Source organism: Amblyomma mixtum, chromosome 9 (genome assembly GCF_055824585.1).
Source record: "Amblyomma mixtum isolate Tamu chromosome 9, ASM5582458v1, whole genome shotgun sequence".
NCBI lineage: Eukaryota > Metazoa > Arthropoda > Arachnida > Ixodida > Ixodidae > Amblyomma > Amblyomma mixtum.
The window spans coordinates 60,402,142-60,428,227 of NC_143020.1; the positions used below are offsets into that span (position 1 = coordinate 60,402,142).

The following is a 26,086-nucleotide window of genomic DNA, read 5'->3' on the forward strand; positions in this document are numbered from 1 at the left end:
ACTATACTCTAGCATGAATTGTGAGCCAAAGAGAAGCGGAAAATGCATGCACGCTCATAGACAGTACGCAGTACGCAAAGATGTGACATGCGCTTCCTGCGGAAAGCGATGTCCGGCATGCTCTACGGATGCTACCATTACAGTAGTCCCTTCACTTTTTCACGCAAGTCAGCACTTCGGAATTCGCTAGTGCAAGATCAAATGTTAACCTGCTCAAGAGAGTATTTAAATGGGCCACTTGGCTATATCTTGTCAAGGGATAGAGAGCATTGATCGAAAACGAAAGAAGTTTACCTGTGAAGTGAACAGCTAGTGTTGTGTACTTCTTTCTCAAGTTCACCTAATATTTGGCTGAAGGCTCCGCAAACCAAATTAGCGCTCCCATTCAATTAATGCTCCCATAGTGCTCCCATTCCACAATAGGCGAAAACTCTCCAACAGACATAACGCTGATTTTACGATATAAAGGGCACTTTGACGGACTTGGTATTTTTGGGTGCAAAACGAGGAGTGCACTTGCTACTCCAAAGTAATATTCAACAGTCACAGCAGTTCGCAATTGGTGACGTGGTGCTGGAAGTAGTAAAAGAGTATGTCTACTTAGGGCAGGTAGTGGCAGCTGATCCGGATCATGAGAGGGAAATAACTAGAAGAATAAGAATGGGGTGGAGCGCATATGGCAGTTTACCAATATCCCTCAAGAGAAAAGTATACAATGGCTGTATCTTACTGGTACCCACCTATGGGGCAGAAACGTGGAGGCTAACAAAGAGGGTTCAGCTTAAGTTGAGGACAACGCAGCGAGCTATGGAAAGAAACGTTAAGAAACGTAACGTTAAGAGATCGGAAGCGGGCAGAGTGGGTGAGGGAACAAATGCGGGTTAAGCTGGATTCACACGACGGACCAAATAGCGAAGTGCCCTCGCGGATGGGCATCACGTGACCCTACGTCACTGATTCCTGCTGCTCCGCTTCACTCGCGAGCAGCGATTCGTGATATGGCCGAGAGACCTTTTCACACTTCGGATTGCTTGAGATCCTTGACCGTGACTCTCAAAGCAGTAGCGGTTAAACTGTTTAGTCTGGCAACGAGCAAGCTTACAAAATCCAATACAAGCCTCTGGTCGAACCAAAGTACATGAGAGCGCAAAAAACTACATAGTCCTGTTGACAGCTGCGAAGATGGAACCACTTGGCGAACTTTCTAACAGCCAAAGCGCGTCTTGTTCGTACGGTTCTAGGTTCACAGATGACGCAACCTTGTTTTTTCTTGCCCTTGTGGAAAGTTTTCCCGCTCTGTGGGATACGCACAGAGACGATTACGCCGACAATGCGACAATCCGACTGGCTCGTCCGCGCTGTCGTCTGCTGCTTCCTCCCGTCGTGTGAATGCTCGCCGCGGACGGGGGGACCGCGCGTCAGACATCACGTGACCGATTGGTCCGTGAAGCGGTCCGTCGTGTGAATCCACCTTTAATGACATCCTAGTCGAAATCAAGAAGAAGAAATGGGCTTGGCCAGGGCATGTAATGCGAAGGCAAGATAACCGCTGGTCCTTAAGAGTAACGGAGTGGATTCCAAAAGAAGGCAAGCGTAGCATGGGGCGGAAGAAAGTTAGGGGGGCGGATGAGATTAAGAAGTCTGCGGGAATACGGGGGCCCCAACTGGCGGAGGACAGGGTTAATTGGAGAGACATGGGAGAGGCCTTTGCCCTGCAGTGGGCGTAGTCAGGCTGATGATGATGATGATGATGATGATGACTTACTACGAACATCGAGTATAACGAACGCAATCTACGTCACCGTCACATCCGTTTTAAACGGGCTCGACTTATGTCGGGTTTAACTTATGGATCCAACGCTTAGCTTCCATTCGCAATACATTCATGTCCATGGGCATTTAATCCGCTAAATCTCAATGAAGATGCCATTAATTTTCGTTTACCCCCTGACTCACTGCGCTCTCTTCCTGTCTAGAAATAAATTAACAAACCCCTCATTTCCCAAGCCTGGTCTGGCTGACGCTGCTTTTAAGCCCCATTTTTTTTTTATTCGGCCGTATGCGTAGAATAGTTCTTTTTTTTTGCTCTTTTTCGCACCAGAGCCACCCGATAAGCTATCCAACGCACGCCACCGGACAAATTGTTAACGCCGGACGAGCACAGACCGCTGGAGATAGCCGCTTTGGCAACCGTTAACAATAGATAAGCCAAGGCCGCTTGCTAGGAGAGTGAAATGATCCGTTCCTGTATCGCACAGTCCAGTGGGCGTATTCAGTGAAGGATGTCTCCTCCAAGTCAGAAGTATACACTGGTCGGGTTTTCTCCAGACCTTGACTGGAGGCCCCTGAGTTTCACCAAGCCCCTTCCGCCCAACAGGATATGCGGCACCTGCGGACTGGTGCACAAGATGATTGCGTTGTTACCCTGTATGCACATGCTGTGCTATTCCTGCTACAAACAGTGCACGCAGGAAGGTCTGCACGTGTGCCCGTTGGACGGTTACGAGTGGGACGAGGAGGACGTTGACTGGAAGGACTTCCGTGCCTCCGAACTGCTTAAAAGAGAGGTAAGTGGGGATTGAGGAAAGAACTAAGTTTCAAATTTTCATTTGATTCTGCTCCGATGAATAGATTCCTGCTTTACCGCAATGTACTCGCAGCCACTGCAAGACAATATATAACGATGGCGGTTCCACTTAATACTGGTTTCAGCAACCAGTTGTTCAAGGAATCCGCGGCGAAGACGAGAATGGACTTTGGCGGCCCGATCTGCCTATACAACACGGTCGTTTGTGCATGAATCTCGAGTTCGAAAGTGGATGCATCATATAGGTAGGGTTATTCGTTTTCGGGTTTTATATTTTTTCAAATTTGGGGGGTAAAAATCAGGCGTTATTTTTCGGCTTGATAATAGGGGAGAAATCGGTTTTTTCGTGGAAAAACTCTGAAATTCGGGTTTTATCGGGTTCAATTTGCAAACTAATGATTTATTCGATTTGCTCTATCCGGTGGGTAACAATTAGGGCAATATTTTGGGCTGCTTTCGAGAAAGTATTGCAAAATATGGCGTTTCTTTGGTAATTAATTATTACTCGCCGTGAGAGGCAACGGTCAGTTTTGCGAAAAGAAACATTTTATTCACGAGGGCTGGTCATCGACGTTCTACACGTCCTTATTAACATACATAATCATCTGCATGCGCAACATCTCGGTTTCCATCCGAGACCTGTCTGGTCTGTGCAGGTACCTTAGCTGAGAGAATGTTCGCTCAACGTCACAGCTGCCATTAGCTAGGCAGAACAATGACAACGCTGCATTTGCTAGACTTGGGTAACGCACCGTTGCGTCGTTCCAATAGTCCATCACTTCAACACCTTCATTTGTGGGGCTTGCTTCCAGCAAGTACTGGTTAAACTCCTCGCGAAGCGAGCCTACATCGTCCATCACGGAAATAAAGAGAGGTCGGTAGTCATCAAACGATGACTCAGCAGCCGATTCTGGAACGGGTCGAGTACGGCTCCCAGTTTCCACAATGTCAACTGGTTTTCTACTTTGTCTGAGACGTTCCGTTTCAAAGTCCAGTCTCATTTTGTGGAGATTCTGGCGCAAACCTCTTCACAACAATTTTTTACTAATATGGCACTGCTCTTAGGTAACATAGGCAAAACACCTTTCGCCCGATCACTTTTACCAATTGTTCGGGGAAAATCGGGTTTTACCCGATATTTTACGAACACGTTCGGGGTGCAAAAATTGGGTAAAATCGGGTTTTACCCGAAAACGAACAACCCTACATATAGGCTAGGCACGTTTGCGCTGGAGTACACGCTTTTCTCGAGGAATTCGGCCCAGTTCACGTCTACAGGATGCGTGTTTCACGATTCTTGAACCAAGAGTTCAAAAAATCGTGAGACCATACCTTGTCTGTGTTCGTTCTTCGTCCGTCCTGTAGCGCTCCCAACTGTGCTTTGGACGAACTAAACCAGCGCTCTGACCGGGCCCAAGTAAGCGGCCACCGCTGAGTTCGATGGGTTGCGCATTAATAGAAATAAAGTAGACGCGGCCTGCCTTGAACCACGCCACTTCACTGCTTCCTAAAGCGCCGCAATGACTCAGTGGTTCTGGTGCTCGGCTGTAAGACGCGGGTTCGATCCCGGCCGCGGCAGCCGCATTCAGACGAAGGCGAAATGTTAGAGGCTCCTGTGCTGTGCGATGTCAGGTCACGTTGAGGATGAACTGCAGATTGGGCCATTTGGTGTAGATTCATAATGATGGTTCTACAGCGCAAGCACACAAGGCAGCTGGAAGGGCTTTCAGCGCTGGTGTGTGTGTCTTGTCTCCTTCTTGGTCTGTGCGTGTTTGCTCTGTTGAACCATCATCATGACGTTAAGGAATCCCGGGTGGTCAGAATTTTCCGGAGCCTTGCAGTACGGCGTTCCTCATAGCTTCGGCCACATTGCCACGTTAAACCCCATAAAACCAAACCGATCACAGCTTTCTCTTCCTTTTTTTTGTTTGTTCGCGTGATGCTATATGAGAGATCCGTCTAAAACAGCTGTCGGTAGCCAGCCTATTGCTTACCGCAGATCAGATGACGCGCTATCCATGTTCCGGAATTTTTTTTTTTTTTAAAGTGGGCTAACGCGCTTTCAAGACTATGGTGAAAGTGGCGCCGGCCGCTCACATGAAGACGGCGAGCGCGTACGCTTGGTTTATTCACAACAGATTTGACAGCGCTGCGTCAAGGTAGCGCGAGTGCGCAATCATGTTGTTTTTTTTTTTTTCCACAACTGAAGCGCACTCTTTAAATGCTATATAAAAGGACCGTGTAGCAGACATTGGAGCAAAAAGTTGCAGCGGTTGTTTCCTAAGCCCCTTTGCAGTTTACCGAACCGCCTGTAAAGTGAATACTGACTGCAAAGTGAATTTTAAAAGTTTTGCATAGTTCATTGTAGTTATGACTGATGAAGCGGCTTTTAAAAATTTCTGACGAGCACCACACAATGGGAAACGATATCTTTGGTTTCACCGTGCTGCTGCGGACCGTTTTTTTTTTTTTTCTAATTTTTGGCTCAAGTTGCGTGAAACGCCCGGTATATTACGTGAAGCCTCAATTACAACAGCTTTCTCTCTGCCCACCACGTCATGAATCAACTTAGCAGGGTCATCTGCTGCTCGGCGTTGCTTTCACAAGCCACCACTTCTTGTCATCAGTATAGCCGACATTCTGACCTGCATTCCGCGCAAATGTGGCGACGCGATTGAACGCTTACTGTGTCCATCCCTTGCGTACAGTGCCGAGAAACATTCGCTGTGCTGTGCACTGGACCTTCTTGACCCACGACCGCTAACGGAGATGAACGTTCTCGAACTGCAGCTGCAATGATCGCCGGCTGTGTATGCTTGCAAAGGGCTATTTTGTTTTGTTTTCAGTAAGTTGTTCCTTCAGGATGGGCATGACTTTACCGTGCTCAAAGTCCTTACTTCCCTGCTTGACCCTTCCTGTTTTTTCAACTCTCGTCGTCCTTTTAGTCCACCCATGAACACTCTCAAGACGCTTTGAGCAATGTATAAGCGTTTTGTCTCTCTCTCTCTCTCTCTTTCCTCGTCCTCCTTAATATCCAATCTTCCCTTTCCCCTACACGCTAAGCAAGAATAAGCCTATATGGGGGTGAAAAGGGAGTAAATTGACCTCTACGCACTCCCTGTTAGGGGCGTGGTTTGCTGTCCAAGTTCCGGAGTAGATTTTGATCAGTAAATACACGGAATACGGACACAAAGCTACTGTTGTATAAATCTCTAATCCGCCCTGCTCTTGATTACGCAGCTGTAGTGTGGAACCCGTACAAGCAGTTTGAAATTAACATGTTAGAAGTACTCCAGAAAAAAGCTGTGCGTTTTATATGTCATCGTTATGATCGCGATTTCTCACCTTCTTTTACACTTCTCTCATTGAATTTAACCACGCTCTCCGCCCGTCGCCACACTGAATCACTAAAATTCTTACGTGTATCGGCAATTCCTCGGGAAGGCTCTCAGATAGCCACTGCATTAACTTTGCACCATTATCATCTACAAAAAGTTATCACGAGCTAATTATATCATGTCATGCGCATACTAAATTGCTCAAACTCAGTTTTTTTTTACGTTCAATAGAAGCCTGAAATTCTCTACCAGGGTCCATTCGTTCGTGTCCATTTCAAAGTTTTGTAACTGCCATTGAAGACGCATAATAGCTGAATATTCCTACCCTGTCGTTGTTAGATATTTCTTTTGTGATTTGAACTTTATTGTAGTGCTCACTTTGTACATTTTGCTGTATTTTGTTACCTTGCTGCGTATTTTGCATTTTGTTTTTCCCACTCCTGCCATATCGCATATAATTGCGCTGCAGTATGTATAAATAAATAAATTCTTACTCTTGGCAACAGAGGTATATTCCCACTGCAAAGCCTGATGCAGTTAGCAACGGGAGCAGTCTTTTAAACGTAGCATCGGAGGTCCTGAGGCTAGCAAATAGTGGAGATTGAAACGTCTCGATTAAAATCTTCGTAACTGCTACAACTTCTCGTGTCTTGAATAGGGAATTTGTTTCCATTGCCAACCGCAAGTATTTCGTATATTTAGTAATGAAAATCTACCACAGCGGTTGGGCAGCATACCCTCTCCCCTAAAGGTAGTGCGCTAGAGGAGAACTTGAACAGCAAACTTGAACAGATTCAAAGATCAGCAGTTCGCTTCATATATAACCGGTACCGTCGACATGACTCCCCATCTGAATTAATGAGAATCAACAACATCAAACCTTTAGACTACTGGAGAAGGCTAGCAAAAATTAAATTCCTCTTTAAACTCTACCATTCTCAGTTCCGTCTTGACCCTTCATTGTATATGAAACCTTCAACAACTAGAGTAACAAGGCATTGTCATCCGCATAAATTATCTCCTTTGTTTGCCCGCACCAATAACTTTAAATATTCTTTCTTTCCTCGAACTATAGAAGATTGGAACAACCTACCCCCTCATGTGTTTGTATCCGAAAATGTGCTTTCCGCCATTGAACAAGTACTTGACCGTTAAATATTGTCTGTTGTTTGTTGCGACTGGTTTTATTTTCATGCTTCGTATTTACTACATCCCTTCTACTGAGCCGCCGCGGTGGCTCAGTGGCTATGGTGCTCGGCTGCTGGCCCGAAAGACGCGGGTTCGATCCCGGCCGCGGCGGTTGAATTTCTTTGGAGGAGAAATTCGAGGCCCGTGTTCTGTGCGATGTCAGTGCACGTTAAAGAACCCCAGGTGGTCGAAATTTCCGGAGCCCTCCACTACGGCGTCTCTCATAGCCTCAGACGCTTTGGGACGTTAAACCCCATAAGCCATAAGCCTTCTACTGAATTCTGCTGTTGGCGTCGTCTTCTGCTGGTCGTCGGAGTTCTCTGTATGTTTATCCCACTCCTGCTTGGGCCTTAACGGCCTACAGTATTGTATAAATAAAAATAAAATTAAAAAAACTTACTCCCTTTTAACTCAGCCGCTGTGGTGGCTCAGTGGTTATTTACGTCTTCCTTTGATTTATCTTTCCAGGTAAAGTGCTGGAACGAAAAAAGCGGCTGCCAGTACGTGGGGGCTGCGTCGGAAATCGCCCGGCACTTCCAGCGTGAATGCGAACACCACTGCGTTTTCTGTCCCAAGTGCTCCACCACAGTTCCTTACTCCTGCGTCATCGGGCACTTTAAATCAGGCCATTGCGATCCGCCATCACCCATCGCTTCCAAACCTGAAAAACCATCCGAGAACAGCAGCGAGGCTGCATTAGCTACCTCATTCGGAGGCGCGATCGAAAAGCATGCCGGTGAAATACGAGAGTCTCTTTGGCGACTAGAAGGAGATATTAGCGCGCACGGTGACCAACTGAACGAGATGTCTCAAGACATAAACACGCTGAAGGCGACTCAAAAAGAGGAAGTGTCCGTTGGACAAATAGGGCAACTCCAAGAATGCTTGACACAAATCCTGTGTCACACCATCGCGTCTAACGAAAAACTGGAAGTTTTCACTAGAAGGATCGACACACTTAATCTTCCTGGAAGGATAGGCTCCGTTGAGAAGACCCTGAAAGATGGATTCTCTAATGCGGCTGTCCAAACTCGAGACAATATTTCACAAGTCGCAACTGCCGTCGCAGGAGTGAAAGCCGAAATGAGTTAGTTAGTTATATTGATTTTAATGGCGCAAAAGCAACTGAGGCTATGGTGCGCCAAACACAAGGTTGGAGGTTTTGTTAAAGGTGAAGCTTTTTATACTTAGAGTTTGTTTAAAACGCTGGCTTCCTCGAGAAACCTAAAAATACATGAGATGTCAACCAGTGCACGATCGCCTAAAAGTAGCATGGGGTGTAATGGAAGTCTTTCCCTATAAAATGTTGTAAAATATTTCTTTCTTAGTTCTTCTAGTTTGACACATGAAATTAAAATGTGGTTCACTGTGAGTTCAGCACCACACAATTCACAGAGAGGTGTGTTTTGTTTGGTTAGCAGAAAGTTGTGCGTGAGGTGGGTGTGTCCAATGCGGAGCCGACATAAAATAACTTCGGTAAAACGTTCTTGATGCCTACATGATTGCCATTCCCCTAAAATGGGCTTAACAGAATGTAATTTGTTGTTTGCGTGCTCTTCCCATGCTGCCTGCCACTTTTTTTTTAGTTTACTGTATATAAATTTTAAACAATCCCTGTGCGGTATGTTCACTTGCTTTATTTGGCTATTCCGGGCTTGTGCAGCGCATACATCTGCTTTCTCATTACCTAAAATTCCAACATGGCTAGGAACCCAGCAGAATTTAATGTTATGCTTTTGTTTTGTGATTTTAACTATGCTATGTATGACGTTTCCTATTATAGGTTCAGCTGCATTTCTGGAGTGCAGTGCTTTAAGCATACTCAGGGAATCGGTGTAAATGATGCTATTTTTGATATTCTCTCTTACTATTTTTTCTACAGCTACAAAGATGGCATAACACTCAGCAGTAAAAACCGATGCGCATTCTGGTAGTCGCATTATCTGTTTATTTTTTCCCTGGATTACTGCACTTCCAACGTGACTTTCTGTTTTTGAGCCATCGGTATAAAATTCAATGTAGGTGTCATACTTTTCTTGTAGTGCAAAGAATTCCTGTAATATGTACTCATGTGGCGTTTGCTTTTTATCTAAATGTGTCATTGTGAAGTCACATACTGAAGGCAGGCTGTACCATGGTGGCAAACATTCATTCCTTTGTGCAATATTTGGTAGGGCATCTAGCACTGTTAGCTCTTCGCATTTATCTTCAAAGCGCAGTAGTAATGGTCTTATAGAGTGTGGTTTGTTGATGAATAATCTTTTAGATGGGCACTTGGTGACAATTGGATGGCAGAGATGTTTCGGAAGAGAACGGATTTTTAAGACATATGAGCATGTAAGGGCAATTCTTCGATCCTCAAGAGCGGCTTCATTAGTTTCAACGTAAAGGCTAACTACTGGTGATGTTCTGTATGCTCCAGATGATAGGCGCAGACCAAGGTTATGAATGGGGTCTAATCTTTTTAAGTAGGATGCTCTTGCCGAACCATATACTATGCACCCGTAGTCCAGCTTGGAGCGAACCAGAGAGCGATATATTTGTAAAAGGCTTGCTCTATCGGACCCCCACCGCTTCCGTGAGAGAACTTTTAAGATATTGAGGGCTTGAGAAGCTTTCTTTTTAAGGTTGTTAATGTGTGGTAGAAATGTGAGTTTCTTGTCGAAAGTTAGGCCTAAAAATTTGTGTTCTTGTTTAATTGGTAGCACAGTGTGATTCAGGTATAGATTAGGATCGACCTGTAGGCCTCGTCGCAATGAAAAAAGAACAGCTACTGTTTTTTGAGGAGAAAATTTAAACCCATTTCTGTCTGCCCAAGCACCTAGTTTATTTAGTGTGATTTGTATTTGTCTCTCACAGGTTGATATGCTAGAGGACGTGCATGCTATTTGTAGGTCGTCTACATAAACTGAATACATTATGGACTTGGGTATTACTTTAGCTAAGGAATTCATTTTTACTATGAAGAGTGTCGTGCTTAGAATGCACCCCTGGGGTACGCCGCTCTCTTGGGTGAAAGTCATGGAGAGAGTTGCTCCTAGGCGGACTCGGAATGTGCGGTTAGCCAGGAAGTCGTTCAAGCAGTTCAACATCCTGCCGCGGATACCTAGCTCTGCTAGGTCACGGAGGATGCCGAACTTCCACGTAGCATCGTAGGCCTTCTCCAAGTCGAAGAAGACCCCAATACAGTGCTGCTTGTGGATGAACGCCTCCCGGATGGTGTTTTCTAGGCGGACAAGATGATCTGTGGTGGAGCATGTTTTCTTAAACCCACATTGGTGTTTATCTAGTAGTTGCCGAGATTCAAGTACGAAGGTTAGTCTAATGTTTATTACACTTTCGAAAGATTTAGCAATGCAGCTGGTGAGGGCTATTGGTCTGTAACTGCTAGGACTTGTTGGTGGTTTTCCGGGTTTGAGAAAAGGTATTATGACTGCTTTTTTTCCACTCGTCAGGTATATTTCCAGTTATCCAGATTTTATTAAAGAATTTTAACAGTGCCTCTACAGCAGCCTCGGAGAGATGTGCAAGCATAGCGTAATGCACGTTGTCTGGTCCTGGTGCTGTCTTTTTTCCAGAAGATAATACTTTACTTAATTCTTGTAGTGTGAGAGGCTGGTTATAATCCTCATGTACACCTGCTCCAGATGGAAATTTTAGTTTTTCAGCTATTGATTTGTGTTTCTGAAATGTGTTTGTGTAGTTGGATGAGCTTGAGATCTCAGCAAAATGCTCGCCCAGTATGTTGGCCTGTTCTTCTAAAGATGTTTGTGTCCCGGGTGCTGTCAAGAGAGGAAGTGTGAAAGGGGTATGGTCACCAGTAAATTTACGAACTTTTTCCCACATTTTCTTTGATGTTATTGAACTATTTATTGAGGAGACATATTTCTGCCAAGAGGTTTTCTCTGCACTTCTTCGCACATACCGCGCTCTGGCTTTTGCCTTCTTAAAGGTAAGTAAGTTCTCTGCAGTGGGATATCGACGCAGAGCGCTCCAGGCTTTGTTTTGTTGTTTTTTTGCTAATGTGCATTCTTTTGTCCACCACGCTTTATGTTTCTTTTGTGCAAGTCCTGTTGTTTGTGGTATAGCGAGTGTTGCAGCCGATATTATGCATTCAGTAAACTTCTCATTAATTTCATCTGTGCTAAGGTCGTCACAAAATTCCTTTTCCAGAGTGGCACTTTTTGTAAAAAGTGACCAGTCGGCGAGCTGAATTTTCCAGCGCCGTGGCCTTGTGGAGATGATTGGAGTAGACGATGAGAGCCTGATGACGGTAGGTAAGTGATCGCTGCCCATGGGGTCATTTAAAACATCCCATTTAAAATCGTTAAAAAGTAATGGTGATGCGAAAGCTAAATCGAGAGAGCTCATTTTTGCTGTGCTTGGACAGCAATATGTGGCTTTTCCCGTATTTAAAAGACAGACATTATTCGAAAGTATAAAATCTTCCATTGTTTGGCCTCTAGAGTCACAGCGTTCGCTTCCCCAAAACGGAGAGTGAGCGTTAAAATCGCCAACTACCAGAAATGGCTCCGGCAGTTCATCGACTAGGCTTTCTAGATCTTGGCATGTTAATAAGATGTGTGGGGGAAGATATACAGAACATATTGTAATGGTTTTGTAGCTGATGACGTTAACCGCAACCGCCTCAAGTTTTGTTTTCAGTTTGATTTCTTGAGCCGGGACGCCGCTTTGGATGATGATTGCGACGCCTCCCGAGAGTCTATTTGCACGTTCGCGATCACGCCTAAAAGTTGTATAATGTTTTAAGATATTTGAATGTTGTGGACCAAGATTGGTCTCCTGGAGACATAGGGCTAGAGGCATCACTGACCCTAGAATATGAGTTATATCACTGTAGTTCCTCAACATTCCTCTACAGTTCCATTGTATTATGAAAGCCATCTTAGTTTTGTGTTTGTACTGATTGAAAAAACTAGATCAAGTTGTTTATGGCCCCGTGACTCGGGGCCTGTCTCTTTTTGACCGATCCAGGGAGCTCCGCCGACCATCCGACGTGGACGGCGAGGGGCTGCCCGGGGTCGTGTCCATCGCCTCTGCGGAGGCACTGGACGACCGTGCAGGAGGCACATTGATTTTCGAATTTGACCTCGACCTGTGGGAAGAGGTCTTTGGGCCCGCCGACCCGGGGGTCTGCGTCCCCTCCTTTGGGGTAGGTGGAGTAGCGTGAGCTACTCCACCAGACGGCGCGGATGGCCCCGCCACAGGCTCACTACGTGTGGCCTGGACAGGTGCCGAAGCCTGGTGTGGTGCGCCGCGCCCACGCACCACATCGGCGAAGTTTGTTTTTGCAGTGAAGGTGAATTTGTTTGTTTGAGAGTATTGCCTTCTTGCTTCTTTGAAAGAAATGTTTTGCGTAGTCTTGAGAGTAATGATTTCTTTCTCTTTTTTCCAGGACGGACAAGCCCTGGAGTAGGCAGCATGGTCGCCATCACAGTTTGCACACCGTAGGTTAGCAACACATTCTTCGGATTGGTGGTCCTTCGAAGAGCATTTTGCGCAAGTTTTGCGGCCGCGACAACTCTTGGAGCCGTGGCCAAATCTCTGGCAGTTGAAACATCTGCGTGGGTTGGGAATATACGGTCTTACATTTATTTTCAGGTAGCCTACTTCAATGGATTCGGGTAATGTGCTCATGTTGAATGTCAAGATCAGGTGTTTGGTGTCCACTTCTTTGCCATCCTTCCGGATCTTGATCCGGTGGACATCTGTAACTTCTTGGTCAGTAAGTCCTTCGAGCATTTCCTTTTCAGAAAGGTGGACAAAATCTATTTCAGAGATGACGCCTCGTACAGTATTCAGAGACCGATGTGGGGTCACAGAGACATGGGATGTCCCCAATGGATACAATTGTTGCAACTTTTGAATGTTGTGTGCTGTCGCGCAGTTCAAGAAGTAAGTCGCCACTGGCCATTTTTGACACCTTGTAGCCAAGGCCTAAGGCATCCGTCAAGCGTTTTGAGACTTGGAATGGGGATATTATCCTTGCTTGTGTTTCTTCTGCTTTACTGTGAATGACATGAAATTTTGGAAAGGATACTTTTCTTTTCTGGAAAAAGTCATCTGCTTCGGTCCGCCCTCTCTTGAGAGAGCGATCAAGTTTTGAAAGGGGGGGAGCCATAAAAAAATGTAGTTTTTCGGTCATGGTGCCAGCCACCCACCATGGAGTCCAACAAGGGGACGCGACAGGTACTTGAAAGAAAGTCCTGCCCACGCCAGCTGTACACCTTAACTATAACCTAATATGACTCAACTCAGGGTAGTTGGTCACACACGGTTAACCCTCGCCGCCAGGAAAAAAGGAAAAAACAAAGAAGAGAGGAGGATACAGGAAAGTTGTAAGAAAGGAAATAGGGAAGTGAAAGGTAGAGGGGAGGACAGGAAAAGGCGACTGCCGATTTCCCCCGGTCGGGTCAGGCCGGAGGTGCCGTCTACAGGAAGCTGGGGCCAAAGTGGTGTGTTGCCTCCGCCGAGGGGCCTTAAGGGTCGAAACGCTCGGCATCGGCTCAACCACCAGGATCCCCTTTTCCCCGGACACGGCGATGCCACGCACGGCTAAGCGCGGATGCTCGGGTCCGTGGTGACGCATTGTTCACCATCATCCCCCTGAGGGGATGTCCCTGCGGATGCTCGGGTTAACCCCGTGGTGTCGCCACTCACCAACGTCTGCATGCTGCAGACGCCTCCCTGCGGGGAAAAGCCGAAATGAATCAAGCCAATAAGAATGCAATGGATCACATGAAAAGCATCCTCCAGCATGCAAAACTGAATGTGGGACACTGCGTGTTCTTTGTAAAAAACGTAAAAGAACTTAAACGAACTGCAATGGATGAAGGCACTGCAACGTTTGAGAGCGAGCAGGTATATCTTCGCGGCTACTGCATATCGCCTGGAGTCCAGGTCGAATGGCAAGACGATTCTCTGAAGCTGTTTGTCAGGCTCCGACTCCACAAGGGTGACATGGACGACGTTCTTCCCTGGCCATTCGAGCACGACCTCAAATTAATCGTCATGCATCCCAAAGATGAGGAGGACTATGAGCTTGAGGTGAAAACATGGCGTTCTGCTAAAGCCTTCCAAAAGCCGACAAGGCAGTCGAGGGATTCATGGGTTTGCATTCGCGGTGACTCTCTTAACCTAAACCGTCTTATCAGAGAAGGTTATGCGGCGGATGACCAGCTTCGCTTGAAACTGGAGCTGTGTGAATGAGTACTGCGCATGCAAAACCGTAGGTGTTACATTGCTAAAGGCTCCTTCTGAGCAGCTACCATCGGTAGTGCCATCGCTCTTCGCTAAGACTTCTTTCTTCATCTCTTATTGCCAAGAAGTGTTTTCTTCTGCACGTTTCTAACTACGTATACTGTTTAGTTTGCTGTAATACTTGAAATAAATACAGTCTAGCCCGTTTATAACGAAGCCACTTATAGCGAAATAGCGGTTATAACGAAGGGATTTCAATTTCCCATTCCCATTTTTGCATTTTCAATACATTTTGGGTCCGGTTTTAACGAAGTAAATAAGAGCGCGTCAGCGGATATAACGAAGAGATTTAATACCAACCGAAAAATAATGTGCCAATCAACACATTTTTGCGTCCTTGAGGCGATTTTTTCCGCGAAAATAAGAGCAAAATTCGGCTGACGGCGTCCTTTCGTGGCGTCGTCTGCTCTCCTGCGGAGCGAAAGGTTCCTTCACTGCATTGCATGACACAGCGGTCTCGTGTTGCGCCGTCCTTGAACGGCGTCACGGCGTAGAGCGGTAGAGCACGCCGCGCAGGGGAAAAATGTAAAAAACAACAGAGACGATTTTTTTTTTCGATGACGTCGCAGAGAGCGGCCGTCTTGGCCAATCGCGGTTCTCTATTTCTCCCAGGCAGTCGGCGCCACGGCTGGACTGCAGTCTGCAGGAGGTGTGGCAGCGCGCGCTTTGTTTTATGTCGGTATGCCGATGTTTGCATTTTTTTTTCGTAGTCCGCATATAACGAAATAGCGGATATAGCGAAGTGATTTCCGATTCCCGCCGACTTCGTTATAACCGGGCTAGACTGTACATTACTTTAAAAAAAATTTTCCTGTGGTTTACAGCGTAAAGATTCTTGGGCGACTGCTGGCGGCTCGCCCATGCGAAAAAGACACGAAATGGCCTGAATACACACCTCGCGCTCCCAACAAAATGCCAGTAAAGACGGTCCCCGATTGGTACAACTTTCTTCTGGGGATGAATGACTTAAGCATGCAAAGCAGAATAGTGGGTCTAAAAATTAATATGGAAAAAACCAAACTAATGTACAACAGTTTCTGAAGGGAACAGCAGTTTACGGTTGTTAGCTATGCACTGGAAATGGTATGGGAATACGTCTAATTAGGAGAGCAGGTAGTGACCGCAGATCCGGGTCTGAAAAGTGAAACAACTACAAGAATAAGAATAGGGTGGACCGCATATGGCAGGTTCTCTCAGATCATGAATGCCAATTTACCAATATCCCTCAAGAGGAAAGTATATAACCGCTGTATCTTCCCGGTACTCACCTATGGGGCAGAACCGTGGAGGTTAACGAAAAGGGTTCAGCTTAAATTGAGGACAACGCAGAGCACTTTGCAAAGGAAAATTATAGGCGTAAAGTTAAGAGATAGGAAGAGGGCAGAGTGGGTGAGGGAACAAACGCGGGTTAACGATATCCTAGTCGAAATCAAGAAGAAGAAATGGCTTCGGTCAGGCCATTCAATGCGAAGGCAAGATAACCGATGGCACTTAAGGGTAACGGACTGAATACCAAGAGAAGCATACCAAGAGGGAGACGCGATTAAGAAGCTCACGGGAATAAGGTAGCCACAGCTGGCATAGAACAGGGTTAATTGGAGATACATGGGAGAGGCCTTCCTCCTGTAGCGGGTGTAGTCTGGCTGATGATGATGATGATGATCCCATAGCTACAGCGCTGCTGACCGTATACATACGAAAGACACAACACTGACCTGTAGTAAAAGCGTTGTGTTGTGTCCTTCCTTCTGTCTCAACAGCCGCACTGAAGTTATGGCACAAAAGCAAGTCAAATTTGAGACTTGGTTCCCGAAATCTCCTGCACCGAACGGGATTTTGCGGGCGAGTAGTCGCCACCAACGTACCCTCTCCCCTTGGCGTTTGCTATGTCGTGCTGGTACGATAGCATTGTTGTCCGTTCAGCCATGGACGCACATCACGATATGAGCAATGATGAGGTAGTGAACGCGCTCAAGCGTAATGCGGCTTCGAAAGCACAGAAGACTGCAGTGGAGCAAAGACGGGGACAGCGGTGGTGCGCACGAGAGCGAGGGTGGTAGCGCGAATTAGCCGGCTACGCACAAGCCCTCTCCATTGCCATCGACGCGAGCACGACGAATGGCGATGCTCAAATCAGTTTGGTTCTTGTGGCTGCCGTGACGTGTCGGTCAACCTTGTAACATGCTGTGCCTATTTACTGCCGCGTGTAGAGAAGAGGCCGGCGATACAAAGACTAGAATGGGCAGAAAAACAAAAAGAGCAGAAAACGAAAGTTTCCAAGCACGGGCCGACGATGCAGACGCCTCATTGAGCGACGCGTATTGAGAGTAAACCAGCCACGAAAACGCATATCGTTAATCGTAAATCGAGGAAAATATTACTCGCAGTCATCGCCTTGGCGCGAAAGGCAGCATGTGTATGCACGCCTGCCATGTGGTTTGAAACGTTGAATAAAACTCCAATCTTTTTTTATGCCACAATTTTTTTGGCCCACCGCCACGTAAAATCTTGGTGCTGCTCAAACATACCGATGAAAAATATTTCACGGCGTCGTTCAGTGTCTCTGCCAAAACTACGTGACGTACGTGCGCCCGATTATCTCGCCAAAAAAATTCTGGTGGATGTGACGTCACACCGTTCCCGTGGCTATATCGATACCCAAATTGTACATCTTTCGAGGATCTGAAGTGTTAATTACGATTAATTACACATTCCTCCACCTAATTGACACAAATCACGTTTTTCCGACCGTTCTGTGACAATTTTCACTATGCCGTGACGACTTCTGGTGGATGTGACGTCAAATCGTTCCCGTGGTTATATCGACGTCCGCGCTATTTATACGCAATTTCAACTTTTCGCCTATCATTAATTAAATAATTAACCTACAGCCATCAAACTTGGCTTCTAGGTTCATTTTTTCCTCCTCTATCTGAAGCAACCATTGGTTTTCTTCTATCTTTTTTAGTTCCCGAGTTAAAAGCGTGTGACACGCTTTGTTAACTAACGGCAGGATGAGCCATTAAAGGCTCTCGCCTTAATAGAAAAGGAACAGCGTCTGAAACACAAGCCGCGCGTGCAGAAGAAGAGTGCATGCTTAGAAGCAGCAAATTGGGCGCGCGGTGGGCTTGCTCGTCGTGCCTTGAATTTCCCGGCGAACCGAACACCAACGTCACGTGTCATGGCGTCATTCCCGAAGCGCCGCCGATTGGCTGAGCAGTCCAGCGACTTGATGTCGCGTCGCAAGAAATCAGTCATACAGCGACCGCTCCAGAGGAGTCGCTGGACACCTGTTCATCGTATAGCCACTGGGAAATTAGTTCGACGCTGCCCCATCGTCACAAAAAAGCTTAAATAAGCCACGCCCCCCCCCCCCCCCCCCCCCCTAATACGCATGCGAATTTCCACAGTCGCGGGACACGCCAAGTCAGATAAGAAATAAACCACACGAAGCTATCACCACTTCCAATTTTATGAAGTGTGCAAGACAGCATCAGGCGAGTAAATAATCTGTTCATTCACCGGCCAGTCTGGTGTACTAAAAAATCAACGTTACCAGGTAATCTAGTAACGTTGTAAAAAATGAACAGTACAAGTAGTGCTTTGGATTGGGTTAGTTTGAACATGATCATATGCAAAGCGTGCGCTGATTAGATTGACTAGGAAAGAGTAAAAGACAACACGAACGCGTTGTCTTGAACTCTGACGCTGCGGTTCTTCTGTCATGTATAGCTTCAGGATAGACGTTATCTAGCCAAGCATCTGTTTCCTCTCAGCCAGTAGCAAAGCGATTGTAATCTTCACGGTGGTGCGAAAAAGAAAAGAGATAGCAGGTGAGGCGACGCACATCGAAGAACCAAATTTTGCTCTGAACAGAGTGGTATCAGGCGTAGGGCGGTGTTCGATGGCGACTGCAGGTCAGCGATACACACTCGTCGGTTTTTCAAGGGAGCTGGACTGGAGACCCCTGCATTTCGTGCTGCCAATTAATCCGATCTGCGTATGCAGTGCCTGTGGACTCGTACGACCTACGACGGCCAGTTTGCCCTGCAAGCACATTCTGTGCGTGTCCTGCTACGAGCAGTCCGCCCAGGGCGATGCACGCGTTTGTCCCCTGGACGACCACCAGTGTCTGGATAAGGACGTCATCTTGCGACAGGTCGCTATTGACGACGTACAGAGAATTGAGGTAAGCGAAAAGGGAATTTAAGGGGTGCTGTGTTCGTATGTGGTACGCGCCGTAAACGGTCTGTTGTTGCAGCGGTCCAAACTTCTATCGCAGCAACGCCGCCGCGGTGGCTGAGTGCTTATGGTGCTCGGCTGCTGACCCGAAAGATGCGGGGTCGACCCCAGCCGCGGCGGTCGAATTTCAGTAGAGGCGAAATAGCAGAGGACCGTGTAATGTGCGATGTCAGTGCACGTTAAGGAACCCCAGGTGGTCGAAATTTCCGGAGCTCTCCACTATGGCGTCCCTCATAGCCTGAAGCGCTGAATACAATAAGGTTTGCACGAACGATAACATTGAGGAAAGCCTCTTTTTTTTTTCTCTTTTGACTGGAGCTTTAGAGCAGCTCTGATCGGTGACTATGGCAGTATGGACGTGAACGCCTTTGTGTTACCGGGCAGTGAGCGAGAAAAACGAATATTCCTCTTGATTCGTCAAATTATACCAAGGCTTGTTGGAATTAACAGACGTTATAGTAAGGTAGTCTGTCCTTGGCGAATGTGACACCTTTCTGTAAAGGGTATCACCCTACAGTTAAATGTAGCGGGGCTGAGTTATTCAAAGCATTTGGGTTTAAGGACATTGAGAGAAAAATGGATTTTAAGCGGATAGAAATAACCAAGCGAAGGTTATCTGATTGGTGGCTGAAATCAAGACAGGAGTGAAATTTCACGAGTCATCGCTAGGTGGTGTGAGCCACTGCCCGATTTAAAGGGCTCAGCCTTATCCATCCATCCACCCATCCATCCATCCATGTGGGTGGCATCACGTCGTGAAAAAGCTGGCGAAGGGGGCCTACGATATTGTTGTGAAAGCAGCACTACGAGAGTCGCCGAGCCATTTCGCGGAGCCGAGGACAGGCCATACTGCGCATGCGCGAGGAACAGTGACGTCACACGGCGCACAGCTGGCACGCCGCCGCCGTCGCTGCGCGGGTGACTCAGAGGTGCCGCCGCTGCGCTCGCCAGTTGCGCATGCGCAGTAGCGGCCCATAGCTAGCATGCCGAGGCCGCTGCCGCGCGCTCTCCGTCGCCTCTCTCTCTCTCTCTCCTTCTCTCTCTCTCTTCGTTGCTTTCGCAGTCCTCCAGGTTTAACCAGAGCTAAACCAGTGTCCATTTTTTTTTCTTGGTGCGCGCAGTGCGAATGCATGAGTCTTAATGAATGTGTGTTTTTGGAGGGACTTCAGCGTGCGGACGATGTCAGCCGTACGTAGGGTAAATGGGCTAATATTGCAGTTACAACGACGACACACAGACGACGAGGCGATTAAAGACATTATGATGCGCTACCCCCTCAGCCTATATTATTCGATGTTTATCACCGCTCTATGAGGAAAACTGGAGGCAGGCTGCGCATGCTGAATGCGAGGAGCATACAGGCGCATAGCCCCGCCGCGGTGGCTCAGTGGTTATGGCGCTCGGCTGCTGATTCGAAAGACGCGGGTTCGATCCCGGCTGCGGCGGCTGAATTTCGATGAAGGCGAAATTCTAGAGGCCCGTGTGCTGTGCGATGTCAGTGCCCGTTAAAGAACCCCAGGTGACCGAAATTTCCGGAGCCCTCCACTACGGCGTCCCTCATAGCCTAAGCTGCTTTGGGACGTTAAACCCCGACAAACCATACAGGCGCATTATAAATAGTCGCGATATTTCGTACGAGTGTTTTTTTGTCATAAAATAAATGTTCTTTACGAACCAAGTCCTCGGAGTCCTGTGTGCACTCGTATGTCGATATTACATGAAACGAAACACCTAACCAGTCGGCTTTATTACAGCAGAAAAATGACTAAGATATTGTTTGGGCGCAGGCCCTCTTTCTATTTTTTTTTTATCGGCGGCGTATAACACTCCCCGAAAAATATTTCTGGCTACGCTACTGCTGGGGGTGGACGTATTTTATGACGCCGAGCGTGGTGACGCCGCCGAGCGATTTTCCCAGTCCGACCGCCGTAAAATTGCTCAGTGTATCTCTGCCTATAGGCCCGCCGCGGTGGCTCAGTGGTTACGGCGTTCGTCTGCTGACCCTAAAGACGCGGGTTCGATCCCGGCCGCGGTGGTTGAATTTCTATAGAGGCGAAATTCTAGAGGCCCGTGTACTGTGCGATGTCAGTGCACGTTAAACAACCCCAGGTGGTCGAAATTTCCGGAGCCCTTCACTACGGCGTCTCTCATAGCCTGAGTCGCTTTGGGACGTTAAACCCCATAAACCAAACCAGAGACGAATCCGGGCTGCTTGTGGTGCGTAGTGCTGCCGTTACCGAAGAGTCTAACACAGATTCGTTGCGGCGTATAATCCACGCTCCACTCCAGAGTCTGGAAACTATTGCTGGCGGTCTAATGGCCCAACCTCACCCACATGTCGCCTCACTACTGCAGGGCAAGAAATGGGTAAACATTTGTTCCCACATTTTTGTGCTTTGTGAAGTTATTTCACAGACGCATCTTTGGCTTAGGCGTTTCGCGGCGGTTGGTGTTAGAGCAACGATTCAACGAAAAGGGGCGGCTGGGCTGTCATTGCGTAATATCTGAGGAAAGCTCCGTCAGCACTGGGGCGTGCGAGATTGGGTGTTTTCAGAGCTGTGAACAGGAGAGAGTGAGAGAGAGAGGGAGAGAGAAGCCCTTTAATGAAAAAGCAGAGAACTTAGCCGGCGTCTAAACGTCGCTGGCATGCTACTCTGCGTGGGGAAGGGAATTTGGGAGATAAAGGCGGAAGGTGAGCGGTGCGGAAAAGGTAAAGCAAAACAAAAAGGGGAGAAGATAAAATGCGGCCATTAAATGAGCACTATGGTGCACCTGCGAGTATTGATGTTACATATGAAATGAAGTGCATAGTCCGACAAATGGGCTGACGAAGTTCGCTGCTGCCGCCGCGGTGGCTCTGTGGTTATGGTGCTCGGCTGCTGACCGGCCGCGGCGGTCGAATTTCCTTGGAGGCGAAATTCTAGAGGCCCGTGTGCTGTGCGATGATCAGTGCACGTTAAAGAACCCCAGGTGGTCGAAATTTCCAGAGCCCTTCACTACGGTGGCCCTCATAGTCTGAGTTGCTTTGGGACGTTAAACCCCAATAAACCAAACCAAACCAACCAACCAACCAACCAAAGTTCGCTGCGGGAAGAATGATCGAGGATAATATGCAAGGTGAAATTAGAGCTTGTCAAGAGAAGAGGAGCAGCACATGAATTAAACGTCACTACGTTAGCCTCCGTTTCTTTTATTCGCCGGCAGCACCAAAAGTAATGCGATGAATCTTGTTTGTGAGGATATTAGACACAACAGGCTGCAGATTATCTTCTTAGCTGTGCTCAAAATTGTTTGCAAAATCCGATACATGCCGTTTTTGCGATTTCCATTCAATTTTGTTTCCATATTGTCTTCAAAACTTTTCATTTTCATTTAATTTTGTAGACACCCTCTATCTTCCTTTCACCTTTAAGTCCGTACAATATTTATTACCAAACACCGCTCAGTCCTGCTTCGCTGGTACGTGCCATTGTCATTGCCAACAATAACATGGATCTCTGCAATAAATTCGATCTAAGGAAATATTTGCTATGGCTAGCGATTTCTCCCGGCCACTGATGTCTTTTAGGAGCCCTGCGACCGGCGCACAGACGAGCCATGCCCACGTAAGGCAAGCGTAGTGGTCGCTCCAAGGACGGGCAACGATGTGCGTGAAGCTCTAAGAGCAGGAGCCACAGTGATGCATCAGTACCAAAACTATTCCTCAAAAGCCAGTTCCAAAGCTGCATTTGTGCGCACTGAAGCTGCTATCATCGGTGGCTCATATCACGTGCTCATGTACGAAATTTTTCACAATTTCCCTCTCCCTAATGTTTGGCGGAAGAAGAGGGGGAAAGGGGAGCGTGTCTGGAAGGGAGGCGAAATTCCAGAGGCCCGTTTACTGTGCGATGTCAGTGCACGTTAAAGAACCCCAGGTGACCGAAATTTCCGGAGCCCTCCACTACGGCGTCCCTCATAGCCTTAGTCGCTTTGGGACGTCAAACCCCCATAAACCACAAACCTTCATGCGAGCTCCAGAATACATTTAACTCCGCTGAATGTGCTGAAAATTCCAAGTCCAGCCGTTGTGTCAACTGTGGTGTCCGTACACGCCAGCTATGAACCAACTATCCCGACAGTTAATGCTTTTATGGGCTACAGCTGTCTTATAGTCGGCTGTGCTGTTTAGATCGACAGAAGAGGCCCAAAGTACAAGCCACAAATGGAAAACGTCTAAATCCTTTTTTGTGCATATGCTCTTAAAGAACGATAGACGCCTAATTTTATTGCGCGTTTTCTTCTCCCAAACAATGCATTATACATTAGAATATATGGATTACCGGGTGTTATTTGCCTGCCTGGAGTCGAGCGACTCTGCAGTATTAAATAAATAAATAAATAAATTCAATCTCTTCTCGCATGCTATTTCGGTTTCATCGACCGAACGACGACTGTGACGTCAAGTTGATGTTTTGGTCACGCGATCTACTTGAGCAAACTAATATAATTGTTGATATGTAGTTTTAATTCACTACGACATTTCATCCAGCCCCTTCCAAGACCTAGAATGAAGAAAAAAATCCCTTGTCAGCCATTATATAGCAGATTTCTTTATGCCTCATGTGACCTAAACAACAAATACGCGTCAGTCATCGCTTGGCTCATGAAATCGAAGCAGCATCAAGAAGAAATTCAACAAATTATTTAGCAGTCTTAAACGAATAACACACGGAACTCAATGTATAGGAATATCTAACGCATCGTTTGAAAGAATAAAACACGCAAACAAAAATGTGGTGCCTATAGCCCTTTAATCTTTTACTTTAACGTTTTCCCTTCTTTTTATCGACAGGTCAGATGCTGGAATGAACACGCTGGCTGCGAAGCCGTGATGGCTGCTTCCCAACTCAGCGAGCATTTCTACACCGAGTGTCGCCACCACTCAACCTCGTGTGCAAAGTGTTCAGCGCCTGTTCTCTGCAAAGACGTCTACTCACACCTGAGATCTGAATGCAGCAACGCAGACCTGTCCTCATCGCCTTCGGACCAACGAGAGCCGGACAACGAAAGCGAGAATGCGACGTTAGCATCCATCACAGAATTGCTCGACCAACGCACGGCCCTCATAATAGCTAACCTGAAGCGGATTATCGACGACCACAAGATACAGAACCAAAAACTCAGCGAAGTCCACAGAAGCGTTGAAGCTCTGATGGCTGAAAGAAAGGAAGAGGTCGCCGAAACCTCACGGCAGGACAGTCAAGACAATTACGCACGAAATGCGGCTGACCTCACCAGTGCTGGTGAGCGCGATGGGGCGCAGTCCTTAGGTGAGACAAGTGGTCCCGTAAAGGTCGTTTGTAAGCGATTAAGCAAACTCGAAGGTGCCCTCGGCCTAAAATTGAAAATTGGTTCGGCTAGGATTCGTAGCGACGTCGCAAGGAACGCATCGGATATCGACAGCATGCGATCCGAACTGCTAGATGCAAGCCGACATGCGATGTACTGTCTCGAGGAAGTGGTGGCTCAAACGTCCGTCAACAGGGCTCTTCGTCGATTCGCCGTCGAAGGAATCAGCCAATTACAGGCCAATGCGGTCAGAGACGGCTCGGCCCAGTTCCTGAGTGGTCGAGTTTATCTCCGGGGTTACTTTATGTCGCCCGGTGTTCACCTCGTAGAACAGATGGGCAGTGTGTCCCTCCAGGCTTCGATTCTCTTGCACAAGGGCGAAAACGATGATTCTCTCGAATGGCCCTTGCGGATGGCGGTCAAGTTCAGTGCCGTGCACCCAGACTCGGGTGCAGAGTGGGTGGACAGTTTTATGCTCCCCGAGGGCGGGGTTGTTTTTGGACACAAGGCACCGCAGAACGAACCCGGGTTTAGCAAGTTAGCGCCATCTTTTCTCTTGAGTGATCTTCAGCGTGACGGTTTCGTGAAAGACGACCGCCTTCTGCTCAAGTATGAGCTGATGTGACTGAATAGTCTTAGCTAAGCGCTGCCGTTCTTTTTGCATGTTTGGCCAAGCTTAAGCGTTTCTGCGGTGAAAGAAAAAGTTGCCATCTGCATGAACTTCTGTATCAGCTGAAGGTATTTATTTGTTTGACTCTCTTAACAGCGCTCTATTAATTTTTCGACCTTCACATTTTGATGTAAGCGTCTTTGTAAAGGCTCTTTTAGCGCAGTGGACTATATGTCATCTAAATCACGCGTGCAAATACTGATTTGTTATTGCATTTTACATGAAATTTCATTTTTGTTAAGGTACTTCAGGCCTCCAACGTCATTCCTTAAAAGCTACATCTCATTACCTTCAGTATGATTTTAAAATTTGAACGACTGCCAAGTTAAATGTTCCGCTGGCATAGAGTAGGTACATGCGAATAGTAGAAATTCCGAATGAGAGTTTCGAATTAGTCAAACGTCACTATAACGAAACGGTTTGAAACGAAATAATGGATATAACGAAGAAAAAGCTAGACTTCCTGGAAGCTCAGTTAGAAACCCATGTATACGGTATTTCGACTTTACGAAGTAAGTTTCTCCTACGAAAGGATACAGTGAACTTGCAAACAATCCCAATGAACATTCGCTCCAACTATGCTGGCTTATAGCGGTGCCTACAACTTATGTACCGTTCTGACGGGCGAAACGAAATCGCCAGGCATAAACTCCTCTGTCGGGCACCTCACAAAGCACACGGGAAACTTGCGCCGCCTCTGCTGCCGCGGTGGCTCAATGGTTACGGCGCTCGGCTGTTGACCCGAAAGACCCGGCCGCGGCGACCGAATATCGATGAAGGCGAATTTCTAGAGGCCCGTGTTCTGTGCGATGTCAGTGCACGCTAAAGAACCCCAGTTGGTCGAAAATTCCGGAGACCTTCACTACGGCGTCCCTCATAGCCCGATTAACATCTCTTTTTAGGCTAGTTGGTGCATACCTGAATTAGAGAAAAAAAATAGCGCCAAACCATGCACACCACGAGAAAGGAACGAAGACGAGACACAAGCGCTAACACTGAAATTTTATTGAAGCCAGGAAGCACCTTATATAAGCTGAAGTTTCAAGGGGAAAGAAGGGTGACAAGGATGAGAAGGTGAACAAACGCAACCATCTCGGAACGCAGAAACAGGCGGGCAGCCCAAAATCACAAAAATAAAAAGAACAGTTACCTGACAGCAGAATCTAGAAAATTGCACTCTGAGGCAAAAAGCGATAAAGATGGAGTGCTAACACACCTACAGCCAAATTTCTTTGTCAGCGCTTGTGTCTCGTCCTCGTTCCTTTCTCGTGGTGTGCATGGTTTGGCGCTATTTTTTTTCTCTAATTCTAGTGGCGTACCACCGCAGCGGCAGGAATCAACCCTCAGCGCTGCGGTTAGGAACACGCCAATAGCAAAAGTTCCAGGTGTGTTCGCAAAGCATGGTGCTACGCCAGCCGCGTGGTGCGATTTTCACCGCTGCGCTGACGTCAC

The 26,086-nt window shown here is 47.1% G+C and overlaps 2 protein-coding genes across 2 annotated transcripts; both read left to right on the forward strand.

The window, feature by feature from the left end:
* The first annotated feature begins 2,238 nt into the window (after positions 1-2,238).
* LOC149329224 (TNF receptor-associated factor 6-A-like) lies at positions 2,239-14,720 on the forward strand. Its single transcript, XM_089560158.1, has 3 exons — positions 2,239-2,567; positions 7,582-8,200; positions 13,835-14,720. Exons 1-3 carry the CDS (start codon positions 2,283-2,285, stop codon positions 14,341-14,343), a joined length of 1,413 nt encoding a protein of 470 aa, XP_089416284.1. The 5' UTR covers positions 2,239-2,282; the 3' UTR covers positions 14,344-14,720.
* Positions 14,100-25,535, forward strand: LOC149329225 (uncharacterized). The gene is made up of 3 exons (XM_089560157.1): positions 14,100-14,181; positions 18,403-18,583; positions 23,468-25,535. Exons 1-3 carry the CDS (start codon positions 14,159-14,161, stop codon positions 24,587-24,589), a joined length of 1,326 nt encoding a protein of 441 aa, XP_089416283.1. The 5' UTR covers positions 14,100-14,158; the 3' UTR covers positions 24,590-25,535.
* Positions 25,536-26,086: the final 551 nt, after the last annotated feature.

Coding starts and splice junctions, on each gene's coding strand:
- LOC149329224 (XM_089560158.1), top strand. CDS start 2,283: ATGTCTCCTCCAAGTCAGAAGTATACACTGGTCGGGTTTTCTCCAGAC. Junction 2,568..7,581: donor CCGAACTGCTTAAAAGAGAG/GTAAGTGGGGAT, acceptor TTATCTTTCCAG/GTAAAGTGCTGGAACGAAAA. Junction 8,201..13,834: donor AGGAGTGAAAGCCGAAATGA/GTTAGTTAGTTA, acceptor TGCGGGGAAAAG/CCGAAATGAATCAAGCCAAT.
- LOC149329225 (XM_089560157.1), top strand. CDS start 14,159: ATGAGGAGGACTATGAGCTTGAG. Junction 14,182..18,402: donor AGGAGGACTATGAGCTTGAG/GTGAAAACATGG, acceptor CTGCGTATGCAG/TGCCTGTGGACTCGTACGAC. Junction 18,584..23,467: donor ACGACGTACAGAGAATTGAG/GTAAGCGAAAAG, acceptor TTTTATCGACAG/GTCAGATGCTGGAATGAACA.